This window comes from Lichenostomus cassidix, chromosome 7, assembly GCF_008360975.1.
Source record: "Lichenostomus cassidix isolate B80296 chromosome 7, HeHo_3.0, whole genome shotgun sequence".
Taxonomy (NCBI): domain Eukaryota; kingdom Metazoa; phylum Chordata; class Aves; order Passeriformes; family Meliphagidae; genus Lichenostomus; species Lichenostomus cassidix.
Genome location: NC_139488.1, coordinates 27,827,041 through 27,845,450, shown reverse-complemented (window position 1 = coordinate 27,845,450; position 18,410 = coordinate 27,827,041). Strand labels below are relative to the sequence as shown.

At 39.8% G+C, this 18,410-nt stretch overlaps 1 protein-coding gene across 3 annotated transcripts in view; it reads left to right on the top strand.

Annotated features, from left to right (window-relative positions):
- MYLK (myosin light chain kinase) overlaps window positions 1-18,410 on the top strand; it is a 193,562-nt gene that overhangs the window by 84,262 nt on the left and 90,890 nt on the right. For all 3 annotated transcript variants that reach the window (XM_085066961.1, XM_085066964.1, XM_085066965.1), the window contains 5 exons: window positions 30-66; window positions 1,942-2,516; window positions 4,148-4,351; window positions 5,431-5,565; window positions 11,037-11,189. In XM_085066961.1, coding sequence (XP_084923087.1) covers window positions 30-66; window positions 1,942-2,516; window positions 4,148-4,351; window positions 5,431-5,565; window positions 11,037-11,189 — 1,104 coding nt within the window. The remainder of the gene's footprint in view (window positions 1-29; window positions 67-1,941; window positions 2,517-4,147; window positions 4,352-5,430; window positions 5,566-11,036; window positions 11,190-18,410) is intronic.

The following is an 18,410-nucleotide window of genomic DNA, read 5'->3' as shown; positions in this document are numbered from 1 at the left end:
AGTTACTTGTTTCTTCTTTTATATTTCAGGTCCAGATAAGACCGACATATATACTCAGCCACCTTGGTATGTTTTTACTGGAGTGCTTTCTCTGACTATTTAATTGCAGTGCACTAATTTTGACATTTACTGCATGAGTTTCCTGATAAACTGATAAATTCTGGGAGGTCAGTGTGTGTTTGGAAGTTAGAAAATGTTTGCTAGGAATAATATTCTCTCTTGCTACCCAATTCACCTGTCCTGGTAGACGCCTATGACATAGTTGGTGGTAGCATTTTCAATACAGAGTTCTTGTCTGGTTCAGGAAAGCAAAATTCGTATGGTTTTATCCTCATGGTTCCCATGTAGCCAAATAATTATATAATCTGAAAAAGAAACCCATGTGAGGAGAACTTATATGCTGTACTAGAGGGTCAAACTTCCTTTTTGGAGTTAACAGCCTGAGTGCGCCTTGTCAGTACTGAGCTAGTTGTTCTTTTCTGTCATAAACTAAACATGGTGTGGCCATGGTCTTTGCTGTTGTCTGAAAATACATACAAAAATAGGGGTAAAGTAACAAGAAAGAAAAAATTAGTATTTTAGGCCTTTATCAAGATTTTTTAAATTAAATTACTGTAATATTTTAAAATTATTTTATAAAATTACTTTTCTTCATTAATGGAAAATAAAGGAATGAAAAGTTAAAGGCTGTCTGTATAAGACACTTTGATGAAGGCCATTTGCTTTACAGACCTTGGCATGTTTAATCTGTCCTCACATGCCCTGGGTGAGATTTCAAAATGGCATGTTCTCATTGTCCTAACTGCAAAGTGGAATTGAAAATGCTGTGCTATTCTGTTTTTCAGATCTGTGTGATTTTTAGGAACATACTTGAAAGTAAGTTTAGCGTAAATGAAACTGTGTGCAGCATTGCAGGCAGAACTCCCCATGCATGTGGTTCTCCAGAGTAGTTCTGCATCCTCCATCATTTATTCACCAAAAAAAAAAAAAGTTTGTTTTTAAAATGAAAATGTCTTACAGTTTTAACTGCAAATGTCAAACAGTACATCTAACTCTGGCTGAAGAAAGTACCCCAACAAATATCCCAATTCTCCCTGAGAGAATAAGTTAATGACACCAAGTATAGCAAAACAGAGCTGGGGTAGAACTTACTGCCCTTATTTCAAATGTGTTCCAATTCTGACTTGGAATAATACTGTGCAAGTGTAACACAGACTCAGTGCTCTGCAGCTAATGGCTTAGTGATCAAGGCAGTCAGCTTCCATGAAGGTGATTTAGATTCAAGTCCCCCGTTAGTCAGCTACTCTTGTGCCCCCAAAGTACTGATCAGCAGATCCATCATAATTCTGAGAAACTCTTCCTAATAAATCCATAGCTGATATTGTTACATCCCGTCAAGCTTTTAATTTTCCAACACTCCTTCTCCCTCCCCTACACTTCAGTCAAGTTTGTTATCAGTCCTCTTTTGAAATTACCTAAATTACAAGACACCATAATTGAAAATAGTAAAATCACTTCACAATTTGCATTTTCATTTCCCTTCAGGGAAGTACTTTGTGTGACATTTTGAGCTATAATTGTACATGACCTCAATTTATTAAAGCATCAAGCAGTGTTACATCATGGTCAGTCAGATCTCATGTAATTGCCTCCCATCTAAAGCAGTGTGTGCAAGGTTAATGTCTGAGTCACAGACCATGTTAGAACTTGAGCAGTGGATTTCTACCCAGAAATTCCTGAGCTGAGATATAGTCTGAGCTCTGATTGCATTTTATGAAGCTTTTCATTTCAACTCTTTTACCCATGTTCTTGATCTGTCTGAAAGAATCTAAAGGCTAATCAGTTCACGTTTTGATAAGGGCTTATATATTTATATAATTGCTGATAATAATGAGTCTTTACACAGTGTTATATAGCTCTAAACTTACCATTTTCCTTCAGCGTGCCATCAAAGTCAACCACACTTGCCGTTAAAGCTGTTGAAAATTCAGACTTCAGGCAGGCAACCAGCAATGGGATTGCTAAAGAGCTGAAATCCAGCAGCACAGAACTCATGGTTGAAACCAAAGACAGGGTGTCAGCAAGGAAAGAGTCCTTTTACATCACCAGAGAAGCCAAAGAAAGTAAGCAAGGACAGCACCAAGAAACCAACACAGTGTCTACTCAAGAGCATAAAGAAGTAAAAAAGGGACCTCAGGTCTTGCAGAAAACCTCAAGCACCATCACACTACAATCTGTCAGACTGCAACCAGAACCAAAGGCAGAGCCCCAGGCCACTTCCATCAGACAGGGTGAAAACAGGAAAAGGGCCGTGCAGCTCCTGATGTCAGCTCAGCAAACTCCACCTCTTGCAGGGCACATCAGTGCCAGGACTAGAGAAGCAGAAAACAGGTCTGGAGCCCGGGGGGCTGTAATGGAGGAGAAGACGGAGCCCCTAGGAATTCCCCCTCATTTTGAGAGCCATCCACGGAGCCTGGAAGCAGCAGAAGGCCAGGAGATTAAATTCAAGAGCAAAGGTAAATGAATGAAAGTTATCAGAGCCACTGGTGTTAGTCAGGTTCCCCTTCTGCAGAAGTGGAAAGCAATTCCTCCTTCTTTGAAAGTTGCTCTCCTAAAGTCTTTTGGAGATAGGCGCAGAATCCAGTGCTGTTTCCAGAACATTTAGTGAAATTTTCAAACCATCCTATACCATAATGTCCATCTCCTCTCTCATCTGGGGTTTCCTCAGATATAAGCAATGCTGCTCCTTCTTGGAGGTAGTTTAGGCCCTCTTATATGAGGGTGCAAGACAGAAAATGGATGGTACACTTTCCAGAACTGTAATGAGTTATACTGCCCTTGAGTCAAAAAAAACCCAAAAAACCACCAGATAAGAAAATACAATCAGTCACTGCATGTCCCCTGTGGCATCTATTTTTGTATTTCATGTTTGGTCAGCCTGATCTGAGTGCTTCCTAACAGCTGAAATGATAAAGTCAGAACTAAAAGGGAGGTTTAGAGTTTGCTCCACAGAATTTGAATGGGTTTTAACCTCTCAGAAAAATAGTGAGAGTTGCATTTTGCTGAATCTGGGTAGTAGATATTGGGGTTTTTTTAAATTGCAATTTTAGAAAATAATCTGGAAGCATTTTTTCTGCTGTTTTTTTTTTTAATAACACACTTTAAAGTGTTCACATAAATGAGAGAGAAATTGGTTTTTTATTTCTCTCGAGGCAAAAAAAAATCACTCAGCATCATGGTAATTTATTTAATTTCTTGATAAGTCTTGCCTCATGAGTACTGAATATAATTTCTGTCACAAGTCAAGAGCATTTGGAATGGAGAAAAGATTCCAAAGATCCTGTCACATTTTGAATAGTTTATTTTTCAGGTCTGTTGCTAAAAACGGGAATTGTTTTTTCTCAGAGCATTTCGCACACTTCACAAGCTTTAACTAGTTCATGACACTGTTTAGTAGGGAAATAAAGTACCTGTTGTAGAGAAACAAAGAGGTCATCCAGTTTTTATTGAAGCCAGTGAATGCCTTTTCATTTGGCTTTGGACCCAAAACACAAACACATGCAAAGACAAGGTGTCTGCAGGGAAGTTACAGTGGAACATGCCTAATGTGTTTTAATAAGTAATCCAAGCAACTCTCCTGAGAATCCTCTCTGCAGATGGTGACCAGGGGTGCTTTCACTGGCCCTTTTCCCTGCTCGTGCAGCCTCACCTCAGGCAGGTCCAGGACTATTTCAGGGTGACTCTTGAATATCTCCAGGGCAGAGAAAGTCCACAGTCTCTGGGCAACCTGTGCCAGTGCTGAGTAAAGACACCTTTGTGTTTGGACAGAACCTTCTGTGTTTTGGTTTCACATCCATTTTGTCTGTGACTTTTAGAAGAACAGTTTTCAGAGAGAAGGTTTTTTTTCAGATTTTACATGTTACCAAATATTTGTTATTTTAAAGGATGGACTGACCAAGAAGTTTTAGAAGATCAGAAATATCAAACTGCCTTTCTGACAACAGTTTTGTGTATTTTCCATTAAGGTTTATATAATAATGTATGTGTAAAGTGTACCTAATTTACCCTAAATTAAATAAAGGAATTATACTAAATAACACTAATTATGAACACCTATTCATAAAAATTCAAATGTCTGATTGTCTAGTTTCAGGGAAGCCAAAACCAGATGTGGAGTGGTTCAAAGAAGGTCGACCTATTAAAACTGGAGAAGATGTCCAAATATATGAGGAAGATGGAATTCATTGCTTATGGATAAAGAAAGCCTGCTTGAGGGACAATGGATCTTATAGCTGTACAGCTGTCAACTCCAAGGGCCAGACCTCCAGCAGCTGGTTGTTAACTGTCAGAAGTAAGTCAGCTCTTGTGAGCCCATCTACACTTTAGAAACTGTGGCTGGGCTTTTTTAAACTGTCAGAGGGTGGTGACTACATACTTTTTATTTGACTTCTTAATGTAGGTTAATTCTGATACCTACCTTTGTGAATAATGTGGTATGAGATAGCTGGCAAGCCACTTTCTGCATCAGTTTCTCATCTGATATATTGGTTTTTTGTTGATTGTATAGCTAAAACCATCTCAGTAAACATTTTGTACACAGGGAGACCTATTCTCTTCTCAGGTTTCCTATTGATGCTCGTATTTAATACAGGCTGTCAGTGGGTTTATTGTTGTTGTTCTGCATTTAGTTTTTTTGAATTTGCTTTGCATTTCTGCACTGCAAATTTGAAATGTTTTTTTGAGCGCAAACCAATGCTGTGCAGTAAAGTGAGAAAGAAGAAAAGGGAAGGAATGAGAACTGTGTTTTGCTAAATTCAAGAACACGTCCCAGTGACAAATTATTTTGAGCTTGAAGGCACTGAAGGTTGAAACTTTTGTTGGCTCTAGCAAATCTTGTCCTCAGTTCTAATGTTTTCACCTGATTTTAAGTTTTGTTCTGGATCTATGTTCATGTTTATGCTATTTTTCTCTATTTGCTGTGCCTGAAGTTAAACCAAGATACCCAAGATAATTTCTGTCTCATGGGAGACCTACAAACTGCATCCTTAAGTCATACTGCTTCTCACTGGGAGAAGGACTGGGAGAAGACAGACAAGAGGAGAGAAGAATTATCCTTCCTCTTCTCTGCGCCAAGTTCTCTGCTAATCTACCGCATACACTTCTAGTGATTGGCTGCAAATGGTGGATTCTGGCATAGAAAATCACTACCTAAAACCGACCTTGAGGCCTGGCAATGCCTGCCTTGGAGATGATAGAAGAATCCCTTCTTTACACCAGTCCGCTGCTCAAAATTATTTCTATCCCGCAATAAAACATTTCAGCATGGTTAGCCTGGTCATGTCGTTTAGCATACGTAGAAAAAGGCACTAAGTGGTAAAGCTAATTTCATCAATTTGGATTAAGGGAAGTGTTTTTATTTTGGTTTTAAAGGGCCTAAAGTTGAAGAGGTTGCTCCGTGCTTTTCCAGTGTCTTGAAAGGATGCACTGTGAGCGAAGGGCAAGACTTTGTGCTGCAGTGCTGTGTGGGAGGGGTCCCTGTGCCTCACATCACCTGGCTTCTCAATGGTAAGGACTCCCCTCCTCTGAAACACCTGCATGAAAGCACTGACACCCCGAAGCGCTCTAAATCACCGCTGGGACACCTGGACAAAACTCTTTACGCGTGCATGAAACGCATGAAACGCACGAAAGGTGGTGTGAGCAGGTTCTGCGCTGCCGCAGTTCTGCGGTGTGTCCAGCAGGGTGCGCTAGTGACACGGCTGTGCCCGGGTGAGTGACCCGGGCTGTGTCACACGGCTGTGCCCAGGTGAGTGACCCGGGCTGTGTCACACGGCTGTGCCCAGGTGAGTGACCCGGGCTGTGTCACACGGCTGTGCCCAGGTGAGTGACCCGGGCTGTGTCACACGGCTGTGCCCAGGTGAGATACACGGGCTGTGTCACACGGCTGTGCCCAGGTGAGTGACCCGGGCTGTGTCACACGGCTGTGCCCAGGTGAGATACACGGGCTGTGTCACACGGCTGTGCCCGGGTGAGTGACCCGGGCTGTGTCACACAGCAAAACACAGTGCATGGTGTTTTGCTTCAATTACAAATGATTTCAGAAATCCAGGCACTACATGCTTTGGCTAAGGACTCTTTCCATTTAAAGCCATATCTGTTAAACACTAGAAAAAACCATTCAGTGTAACTCTTTATCGCCTCTTTTACTCCTGAAATGCAACTGATTTTTTTTTCCCCAGACTGTCCCAGGCTATCTATCTGTGTGTGTGTGTGTGTGTGTGGTTATAAACAAAGAATAGCGTACTTTGCCATAAAGATGTTTCCTCCAGGATTATTTTAAAATTAATTATTTGGACATGATCTCTGTTTTCCTTTAGCTATTCAGAGTATATGGGATAACTGAAAAAGGTGGCAGGGCAAATGAACCGTGACCTTGAGATTGGTATGTTCCCACAGCCTGGGCTGTTCCCCTTCCCAATAACTCCATGTCTAGAATAGAAAGGCCAGTGCTTTATTTGCAACACAAAACATGTGAGTAAAGGTTCTGACACTCTCCCATTGGACATAATTTGTTTCTCTGTCTGGAGGCTGCTCTGAAGTTCCTCCTTTGCAGATGTGGGTAGAATTTCTGTTTGGCTGTGCAAGAATTGTCTTGCAGCTCAGGAGTAACTGTGAGTCAGTCATTTAATCTTCATATTCCCAGGTACCCTTGCTCATAGTTCCCTTAGACATTGAATGATGCAGTTATACTCAGTTATCTTCACATACAGAGCATCTTCCTGTCTCAGATGACTGACTTTGGGTTGATTTTCAAATGATTTGCGGCTCATCAGGCATAGATACATGGTGCACATTTATGCAACTGTGTTCTGATCGGAAGACTGTTGTCTCCTGAAACATACAGCCTAGAGATAAATAAGCCATGTGTTTCTGTGATGCACTGTGCCCCCCTGCCTTTTTTTCAGGCAGTTTATTTTACACTGACCTTTCTTACTGAACTCACATAAGTCTGCCCCTGTATACATGGTATAACCATGTGTACATTGCATCCCATCTTCTAACTGCAGTTGGCTCAATATCACAGTGCAGGTGAGGGCAGGTCTTTTTAGTTAGCTGTATTTCAAACCATTAGAGTTCTGTGAGTGAGAGCCAGTGCATTAGCTCTGCTCTTAAATCAAAAGGCAGTGATAAGTCTGTGTAACAGAAACACCAGAAACTCTCAAAATAATAAAAATTAGAGACATCATATTTTACTCTAAAGACACAAGCACACAACTTTCCTTCCAGACTGCTGAAACATATCACTATAGTTTAACGCTTTTCTGTCTTTCATAGGATTGTGAGACATAACTGTTTATATACCATTTTGATACAAACGTAAATGGATTATAGACAATTGTTTAATGTTGATAATTCCATGTACACTCCTAGGGTTATTATTTTACTTAAGGATCAAATTGGCTGTTGTGATATCCACTTTTTGTGAATCCAAACATTTCCTTCCCATCTACCACCTAGCTAGATACTACAAACTTCTCATATTTATAACCATGGTCAAATAAAGGAGAAAGTTGTGTTTCTGGTCCTGAAATATTACTCCAAGCAGACATAACAGTGCTTTTGGCAAAATGACATGGTGGAGTCTTTCATCAACTGTCTATATGAAGAAAACAGTACATTCACAGTATATAATTTGAGGCAGGCAGACCAATTCTGTTTTAAAAAAAAGGTTTATTAGCATCTGCTTCTCCATGTCTGGAATATAAAGTTTTTTATATTCACAGCTGGACTCTGCTACGACAGAAGAAAAACCAATATGCTGTGAGCAATCCCACTACTGTTCAAAACTGAACTCCATAGAAATAAAAATCACATGGGACAGGGTGTGTAAAGTTCACTAGAAAATATCAAATGCAAGTTGTCTTCCAAGCATGACAATGATAACAAACCAGAATTAATTTTTGAGTGGAATAGTGAGGAAAGAATGTAAAACTTGGTGAAATAATGAATGCAAAGACCAAGTTATCAATCATAAGAGACATGAACAGAAGGCTGCTTTAAGAAACAAATAGGAAAAAAACAAAAAGGCAAGCAGAACCAGCTCCCTTCCAGGCTGGCCATCCCTTGATACTGAACAGGCTCAATGGTGTCCAGTCTGCCTTCTCCAATCTCCAAGGTATCCACACCCCCTGAGAACTAAAAGCCTTGTAACTTCTTGTACAATGCTACAAACACCTACTACTTTAGATACCAAGAATATTTACCAGCTGTGACTACATACGAATTCAAAACATCTTCCAAGCATTTTACAGATTGACCTCTCCTTCAGGTCAAGCAAGACAAAAAATACACGATGTATGCTCTGCATTGTCTGAAATTACGTCTTACCGTCTGCAAGGATGAGTAGCTTTTCCATATTCATAGCGACTGCACAAGTAAGAGCTACCTGAGTGAACTATGAATTTTATCCAAGCTCTTACTCTTCTCTGAAAATCTACCATTAAAGCTTTTTTCCAACTTATTCAAGATGGTTCTTTTGTCCTTTTGCTCTCACTCTACCTTTAAGTTTTCTTCTGAATTTTCACTGATTTACTGGCAACTTCCCTGAAAATAAACTTCTTGTGTTTTATTTCTGGCCTCACCAACACCTTAGAAATAACTTCTTATGTGTGCCCTCAGTGACAATGTTTCAGTGTGTAACTCCAATTTACTTTATCTTTTTAAAGTACTTTCTGAGTAACTTCTTTTTCAATTGCAGGAATAAGAAATGTATGACTGTTTTAAGTATCTTTCTATTCATATTGCTTTCTGTGTGGGTTTTCTTCCTCCCAAAGTTTAACTGAACCTCTTTCTGCTGAATTTAAGAACAGTGTGACCATGACTTTAGCATAACAATTCTCTGAGTGGTGTTTGGTTTTAGGATAGCTTTGTGATTTGTCCAGAAAGCATTTAATAAATGGGCCAGGGGAAAATTTCCTTTCTTCAGGCATAACATGCCAGCAGAAAGGTATTTTTTGTTATTGTTCCTGCTGCCAAGCTGTCCTGGAGATTTGACTGTTCTGCCTCTGGAGAAGGGAACGTTTCACTACTGGGAGAGTTGTTTCTATTACATCAAAATATAAGTACTGTAGACGTAACTTAGAGTCTTGCTGCAGGTTATTCCTAAAGGCTGATATGCTTGTATTTCTTTTCTGGGGTCTAATGAGAAGGCTGTTTTGTAAGTTGTTATAGTGTGAATAATGCTAAAAAATAGCCAGTTTTGTTGGCAGCTGGAGTGAAAAAGAGCCCTGAATAAATTTGAAGACATGGTGAAGGAGTCCACATTTTGTTTTTCCATGCAGAACACTTACCCTATTCATTTTCTTCCTTACAACAGAAATACAATGATATTGTTCTTCTGATGTTGCAGCTTTTATCCTGAGTATACTTCTGATATAGCATCATAGCATCACTTGGCACCACTAATAGTTTCAATGTCAGAATCCCAGGCAGGGACCCTGTCAGGTTAGACATTCTGTAGTTGGGCCAGGAAGGCAGTTCAGTGCCCCTTGTCCTCTAACAGAAAACTTTGCCTGCTTGGGCTTTAGCTCTACACATACATATTTGAATGTAGTGCTGTTCCCACAAGCAAAAACTGTGTGGTTCAACATATTAGTTCCAACAGTCTGTGTGTAACTGAGAGAAAATTAGCTCAGAGGAGCCAGTAATAAGAATTTGTGACCCATGACAGAGGTTGGAGAGAGTTTATTCTAAAATTGCAGTGTTCTGGGTAGTTAATTAAATATTCACCCCAATTTTTGATGTGATAGAAAATTTTCTAACTTAATGAACAGATGGCTTATAAGTACAGCATGAAGATCATCTACCACATTTTATAATATGTGCAAGTACTGGATGATGCTGATTTTGGCACATGTTTGTATTTCAGAATGAAACTTTGTATGCAGATAGTGCATAGATAATAATTGCCTTCTGAGTTGGCTTCCTTTGAAAATCAGAGATGAGAGAGAAAAATCTGTCCCATGATTTAATTTATCCTGCTCATAGTGGTTCTTAGAAACCCCAGAGCTTTGTCCTTTAAAATTATTTTGGCAATGAAATAAATTCTTTATTTTGACCACAAACTCCCAGTGACAGACATCTTCAAATCAGTCCTGCACAATTTCTCTGCTCTTTCATCCTTTTGCCTTAGAATACCCTAATTTCTATTTCCAGCATGATGTTTATGCACAGGTATAAGGCTGTCTTAAGTATTGCATACACTGGGAAAGCAACCAAAGATGACTCGGTAGTGGAAACTATTTAATATTGGGAAAACAGATTGCAGAAGCGTTTCAGAAAGTAAGGCTGAGATTGATGACAGCTCCTGAAACAATAGCAAGGCAACTTTAAGCCACCTATACTAGTATTTAAGCATGTTACAAAAGCAATTCAAGGAACCAGTTTCTCAAAATAAACTTCTTTAATAGTCACCTCACCACAGATGAGACTGTACCATTATGTTATTGGACATACTGTAGTATAGATTGACTGCTTCTGTAAATCAGCTTCTTGGCTCCATCACCAATTTTGCTGTCTCTCTTGGAGTGTCTTCCACTACAAAGTGCCTTTTGGAGGACTTCAAGTGCTTCTTCATGCCCAAAAGATTTTGTACATCTAGCTTTATCTGCATTTTATCTAGTTTCAGGCAAATTGCAAGATGGAGACAATGTCTGAAGCAAACACACATTTCTTTTCTTATCCACCTCAAAGAAAATCAAAGATAAACTTTTCTCCTTTTGCTGCTATTGAAGGTAGCACCCAGTGAATCTGATGGTGAGCTTTGTCTGACAACCATATTGTGCTTTGTGCCTGGGATGCTGCAGGTAGTCACTAGAGAGCAGTGGCTGTGCACCAGAGAGTGGGATTTGGCTCTGCACTTTAATATGCTGGTGTTTGGCGTGCAGATTTCACTGAAAACAAGTGTTTTGAAATATTTGAAGTTTTGAAATTTGTGGCTGATGTATTAAGTCAATTCTCTTCATTTCTGTCTGCAGACCAGCCAATTCAATATGCCCATTCCACTTTTGAAGATGGAGTTGCAAAACTGACTGTCCAAGATGCCCTACCAGAAGATGATGGGATTTATACCTGTCTGGCTGAAAACAGCACAGGACAAGCATCTTGCAGTGCTCAGGTCACAGTCAAAGGTGAAGATCTCAGCCTATTGTAATTCCTACAATCACATAAACTATACTCTTTTTAAACAAAAATAATCTTATATGCTTAACAGAGGTGGTTGTAAGTGCATTCCATGTTTTTTCCAAGCTTTTGACGGCTGGGTACCTCTTCTCCCCTTTGGAGGTGGGTGCAACTGAAGTGCTTAAGGACTGTGTAGTGAAAGTAACAAGCACGTTTCAGAAAAAGGTGTTAGTGGTTTGACCTTCCCATGGGCTTAGTGTACAGAGCAGGGAGGCTTTCTGGAAGAGGTTTACCAGCATAAGAAAGGACTGTGACTGCTGAAAAAAAAATAACCGCAGTGTCACCAATATCACCCATCAGGCAGAGAGTGTTACAGGGAGGAGCCAAATGCTATTCCTTTCTCTTAAAAGGTAGAGCAAAGACCAATGCCAGGCATTGCAATTGTTATAGCAAATGCCAAGGAACTATTCCTTTTGTCTATGAATAAATAATACGTGCCCTAAATTTTATATGCAGTTTGATTGGAAACGTACCCTGATCACTGGGATCTCAAGGTTTGTCTTTGTCTACTAGTATTCTGGGGTGTTTGTCTACAGCACTTCAGTGCTATGCCTGCACCTATTCTGTCTGTATGACAAGGCTAAAATGAAAACAAAGTAATTCTGGTAAACCTATGAGTTAATTTCTTGATTACCACATTGAAAATACAGTCGTCGCCTCCTCACCTTCCCCTTTTGAAAAAAGGCACAAAGTAAAAAAACAGCCATTTAAAATAAGCCTGAACCTAGTTGGTTCTCAAAGTTACCATTTATAATTTCTCTGAAGCATTTCATCTCCATTAGCTAAGGGCCAATCAAGGGTGCTCCACTTCAAGGGAGCTGTTTTTAACATGGGGCTTTCTGATCCTTCATTCACTGGGACTCAGAAACCAAAGGGGCAGTCCCCTCTGACTGAGCATTTCTGTGTTATTTTAGGGTTGACAGGCAATGCTAACGTGGGAGAAGTAGCGAGCAAGCCTTTCCCTGGGCTCGTGTGCTCTGCTGAGTTATTTCAGGCCTCATAGTGGCTGTTGCACTTTGCTGGATTCCTCTTGCAGTTTCGGTGGTTTGGGGCTAGAAAGCAGCATTGCCATCATTGTGGGGAGTTAGCTTCTTTCACCTGCATCCCATTCTATTTCCTGGGAGTCATGGAGGAGGCAGGGAGAAGAACAAGAGCAGAATTAAGAACATACATGAGAGGCTGTAAAACCACATACTCAGTATTTTTACAGTTTTAGCTATCCCCTCTGCTTCTTCCCTAAAACTCATTCTGTCCCTGTCGCCATGAGGAACTTTACCCAAAACTCAGATCAATGTGGATTTTTTTCTGCCAAAAATAGTACCAAATTTAAAATCTAATTCCCAAATCTCTTATCTGTTCATGTATATTTTTCCATCAAAATCTCTAGTAAGAGCTCATTGGCATTAGAGTTCTCTGAGTCTCTGAATACTGCTACTAAGTTTTCTCTAAATTCTCAGCTTGTGCAAACAGATTATAACAGAAAATGGTTGCATATGTGGAAAGGGAGAAAATTTCAAAAATCCTCTCCTGACCAAACACTGATTTTTGAAATAATGTCTGTAAAATTGCTTCTGAATTGCAACCCATCTTTCTCCAGTTCCTTTTTGTCTCCAAGATGACTTAAGGATGTCAGGTTTCCTGCAGTGCTCGGTTTGCTCATTCATTGTTAGAGAAATATTTTCCTTTTGTATGTGAGAAGTAAACTATATTTAATCTAAGAAGGAATGGATGTTCTTGGCATATCATCAGTGTCAGACCAGTGTCAAAATCCAGCTTTTCCTTAACTTGCTTCTGTGGTCTTTGGACACATCTCTGAGTCTGTCTAGGTCTACATTTCACTTCATACTGCAATTTTTGGCTTTGGTATTCTACTGCAGCAAGGATCTCAGGAAGGAGAATATCTGCTGTGATCACTGGGGAAACTTTACCTGTAGTGAATAGTCTGTCTTAACAGTAAAACTCAATTTTACTTTTCTAAATTAATTCAGCTCACAGATAACTCATATAATCTAGCAGCAAGGACAGTAAGTGTCTAAGTGTTTAATTCACATCTGAATTGTAGTGCAGGATGGTCCTTAAACCTGCTAGTAGGTCACAGGTGTCATCTAGCCACATATAGTGTTTTCTAATCAACTTCTGTGCATTCTTTGCATTTTGGAAGGTCTGCTACTTTGCTTTTGTGAAAGGAAATTGTAGGAAACAAAATCTTAGAGGCCCTTTGCCCCACAAAGGGTTACTGTTCCAAGTCCAGTTAAATACGTGAGTGGGATTTTTTCCAGTACTTCCAGCATGCTTTGCATTGGGCCCTGGGTAATTAGCTAAGCTAATTGTGGCATAGCTTTCCTTCTAAGTCATCAGTCTCAGTTTCATTTATGGTTGTCTTTTTCTTTCTTATTATTAAGCAGGATAATTTCTCTCTAGCACTGAGCAACCTCAGTATTACTCCTTTGTTTTGTATGAAAAACAGTGAAGGTACTTAGTTGTTTGTAGGAGGCTTTTGGCACCGTGTGTCACACACAAAAGTTAAAAAAAAGTCCCACATTTCATGTGGATGTGGCATAAGAAATGCAATGGTCTTAAAAAAAAATTAAAACTTAGCCGTCTTCTGTTTCTTTAAAGTGAGAAATTAACATCTTCAGATCACTTCAGATCTCCCTACTTAAGTAAGTGATCTAAGGGCTGAGTAAATTGGGGTAGATCCATTAGGTAGTATGGAGAAACTAAGTTAATCAAGGTGAAGCTAATTTTGGCCTTGTAAAAGACTAAGTAGGTGAGACTGAACCCTGACAGCCACCTTCCCTCTGTCAGTGGTTTCTCAAAGCTGACACACAGGTAGAGATGAGCTACAGAGACTGAGCAGTGCTCCCTGGAAAAAAACAGTTTAACAAATGTCTTCACCATGAGAATTTTTTCCAACTGAACCTTCCAGTGAGTGGAGTGCACTTTGTAAATGCTCAATCAATTGGGCTAAAGCAAGTAAACCTGGGAGGTGAGAAACATGGTTCAGTATTACTCAAACACTCCATTATAGATGTTCTTGAAATGGTATTACTTGCTACTCTGAAAATGTTAGATTCTTATTTTCTTATGCATTGTTTTTTATACACAGGAAAATCAAAATTTGGGAGGCTTTGGGGCTGATGCAGGTTTTTTTTTTTAAGTTTTTAAACAGAACGTTCATGACTGATTTGTTCCTGTTATTGTATGTGCAAGCTGTTGTATTTGAATCGGTGTTCAGGTCTTCACATTTCATCTTACAATTTTCATATTGTTCTATGATAAGAAAATAAGTATACAAGCCATTTTTAAATACGCCAGGCATCCCACTTAAAAAAAAAAAAACAAACCAACCAACTCTTAGCAGAAATATTCAGGGTACATTCAGGTCACCTGAAACATATGGTGATTATATACTGATGAGGATTACAGATACTCAGGTTTATCTATGAATTTATTAATCATGTAATGAATAAGTTATTATTATTAATTTATTAATCTGGTTTTTATCAGGGTGGTTGAATAGTTTAATCAGGTTTTTTATGAATAGGATACTGAGATGAGGAGAAGTTAATTGACTTTGGATGTGCCTGTGTAGTGAGTTGGTGTTAGTGCTTTGCTGAGGCTGTGGCAATCAGAGCATAGAGGAAAGACAGGTGGTGGTAACAACTGGTGTAGTTGGGAGGTAAGGCCAGCTCCCAGGAATGGTGACAGTTCTTCAGGACTGCCTCATTCCTGAGATAAGCCTTCTGACATGTGGCTGTCTGTCAGTTAACTAATCACTGACAAGGAATTGTAGGTCAGGTCCACCTGCAGAAAAACTGTGTCAAAGGGATATTTAGTTACCTGACATTCACACCGATACCTGAGTGTGCTACATGTGATTGCAGACTGCAGAGAGAGCAGGAACGGGCATGAGCTCTGTTGTGCCACACTAAAACAATAATGCATGTAGGAAGCTTCTCTTCTTTTGCAGACCCTGCATTGTAAGAGGGGTAGGTGATTGCCTTGTCCAGCTTTCTCTAGGTATGCTATCAAGCTGCAGTGCTTGCTGTGTGAGGGCTGACTCCCAGGAGAATGTCCTCTGTCTTGCAGTTCTGTAGTAAAGGACAAACAAAATACCTGACCCACTGCATGCTCCTTGAGAGTTCTCCAACCTCCTTGCACCAGGCAGCAGCATCACTGCTTGTTTCTAAGACAGCACATGAGGTGTGGGCAGTGAGAGCAGCAGGGCAGGCTGGCAGCCACGGTGTTTCTCTGGGCTCTAATGCTGTGTAGCCACACATTTTGCTGATGCTTGTTTTCTGCATGCTGCTTTTTTATTTAATGCAGGCCTAATACTATTTGTAGGCAAACACTATTCAGCAGATAGTGCTGCTCCTGCTTATTGGCTCTTGACCTCATTTCTCTTGCCCTGCCAGCAGTGCATTTGCCTGGACTCACATCTGTTCCCCTTTCTCCGCCACTACTTTCTGTTCATGCTTTTTTTTTCCCAGTGCAGCCTCCCCAGCATAAGAGTCTATGTTGGGAAGCCTGTAGCCCTTCCAAGCCGATTACTGTAGTCATTCACTGATCACTGGAGGAGCAGATTAGAGTCACCTGAAAGCCTGTCACAGTCCCTGCTGTAACCAGTTTATCAGAGCAGAGAAGGGAGATGCTTTCTGAAAAACCAGTTTGTTTTGTTCCTGTCACTCTTCCATCTGGTGTGAGCGGGACCATAAAATATAACCAGGTGGATGAAAAGCTTTCAGGTAGGAATCTTTTCCTTCAGTCAAGAGTGATGCTCTCTTCACGTCGTGGGTTGTTTTTCTTTCTGTCTCAGAATGACCCTTCTTAGACATTAATCATTTAAAGAAGGTTATCACTGCAATAAGCAGTCTCTCTTTGGAGACTTAATTGATAGGCCACAGCTTTGTTTCTCTGAGATATGTATTTCTGCCAAAGATAAGTGAAGAATGATGTCTTACTTGCCAACAGAGAGGAAATGTTTGTGACAGCTTTTCAGAGTCACTGCTTATTTGAAAGCATTTTGCTTTATTTCAAGCATAACATAAATGTAAAGGACTATAGATGACTTTACAAAATATGCCAGTCTAGTCCTATTAAATGTCCAAAAGGCATTCCAGACCAGTAGCTTGGTGGGACCACTTGTCTGTGTAATAATTGGTTTCAGAGCACTAAGTGAAAGGGAGAGGGGTTTTGTTACTGTCTTGAAAAGTGAGAGGTAAACTGTCCTGAGCATCAAAGAAACTCTGTTCCAAAGCCTCCAAGAGTGTCCCAAAGATCTCAGTCCAGCACACTGTATGGTTCATCAAAGGCTGTAACCCTTCTAAGACTAAGTTTGAGGTTGTCTTTTTTTAATTGCCTTCCTGCAGCATCTCAGGACTGAATGTGAAAGAGAATGCCAGCTAGAGACTAAAACTGAAGGGCAAAAGCAAAACACGTGAAAACTGTTAATGATAGAAGATGTGCCATCAATATGAAAAATGCACTCTAAAGACAGTTTCTTGTTATAAATCACTTCCAGAAAAAGGGGAACCAAATTTGGATGCAAATGACGGATGAATGCTTGCAGAATGAGGAAAATTTAAATGTCAGAAATTGCATTAACATTTCTCATAAATGAAATAAGAATACAAGATACTGACAGAAAAAAATAAATATAATTTAAAAAGACAAAAAAGAAAAGAAAAAAGTACCCCTAAATCAACTGTGACACATGATCGAGTACTGGAAGCATTAAATTATTATGTACCAGAATGACAGAAACCAGATAATTATTACAATGGTTGGGAATGGTCCTGCATTGGCCAAAGGACAAACTGTCCCAGCTTGGATTGACAAATTCTATAGTGTTCTAAGTTTCAGCTGAAAAGTGGAAGTCACCAAAATACATATAAAACTGTTCACCAATATAAGCCTGAATAATTTTGAACACATGGACATGATGTTACCCCAAAGAATGTTTTCAAGAGCAGCGGGTGTGGATTAGCTCATGGGAACTCAAACAGTCAGCCATCAAACCATCTCACTGAATTAACTTAATTTTTAAAACTCTCCAGAAGTTGCCTAAGGGAAGCAACTTCTATCATTCCTTTGCAGCAGAGGAACAGAACAGAGGGTAGGAACCTTCTTATAGCTCTGTTCTACTGGAAGTGCTTCTCTGCAGCTTCATTTTAATGAAGGTTTGACTGTTGGGCCGCATAAAAAGACTTTGTCTTTTTCTTTTTTTTTTTTTTCTTTTTCAGGGTAATATCTTAATTCAAGATATTTTTAATATAAATTAATCAAGAAGAGAAACCTGACCACAAACAATGCTGTAGCAGAGCTACTTCATCTTTTATAGACTTAAACGCCAAACAGGTCTTGCTTTAGAATTCCTTTCTGATACCAACTTATACCCAGAAATACAATGCTGTGTATTTTTTCTTTTTTCTTCCTACTTTATATTAATCTAACTTCAAATTTGGTTTCTTGGCTCTCAATCTGAGTATTATTTGTCTTTGAGGGATTCCCTAACAACATTCTTAGAACAGTATCCTTTTGATTGCTCACCCAAGAGAGCAGCAGAACTATTCTAATATTACCACAGGATAACTAATCCTGTTGCCAGTGTGGTTTTGCCAGAGGAGGGAAAGGCTGAAGAGGCTGTAACTCTTTAGATCAGTGGCATCCTCAGGGACACATGTGCCTTATGTGATTGCCTGTTCTTACTGGCTTCCATTGCATTTCAGCTCTTGCACAGCCCAGTTTTTTTCTAATGGAATGGGTATCTCTGTACATCATGACTCCCTGGAATTAAATTAAAATCTACCTGGGCAGTCACACACAAATTGAGACTACATGTGAAGGTGAAATTCTGCTCAGTAGAATGCGTATTTTTACTGTGCAACTGACCTGGCTTGACCTAGCAGATATGAAGCACCTTTTCTGCAGTTCCCCATGTCAGACTGGTGTCTAATGCTGGGGAATTTGTTAGCAGTCGGCCAGCTGAGCTGCCTTATAAATGTATTTGTTAGGTATACAGGCTCTCAGGCCTTCCATGGAGTTGCTGTCTGTGACAGTGACAAAAGAGCAATTACTTGATATAAATAACTTGCAAACAGGGTAAGTCATTAATAAGGCAGACAGTTCTAAAGGCAAAAGCGAACACCACTTTGGCTGCAGAAGCT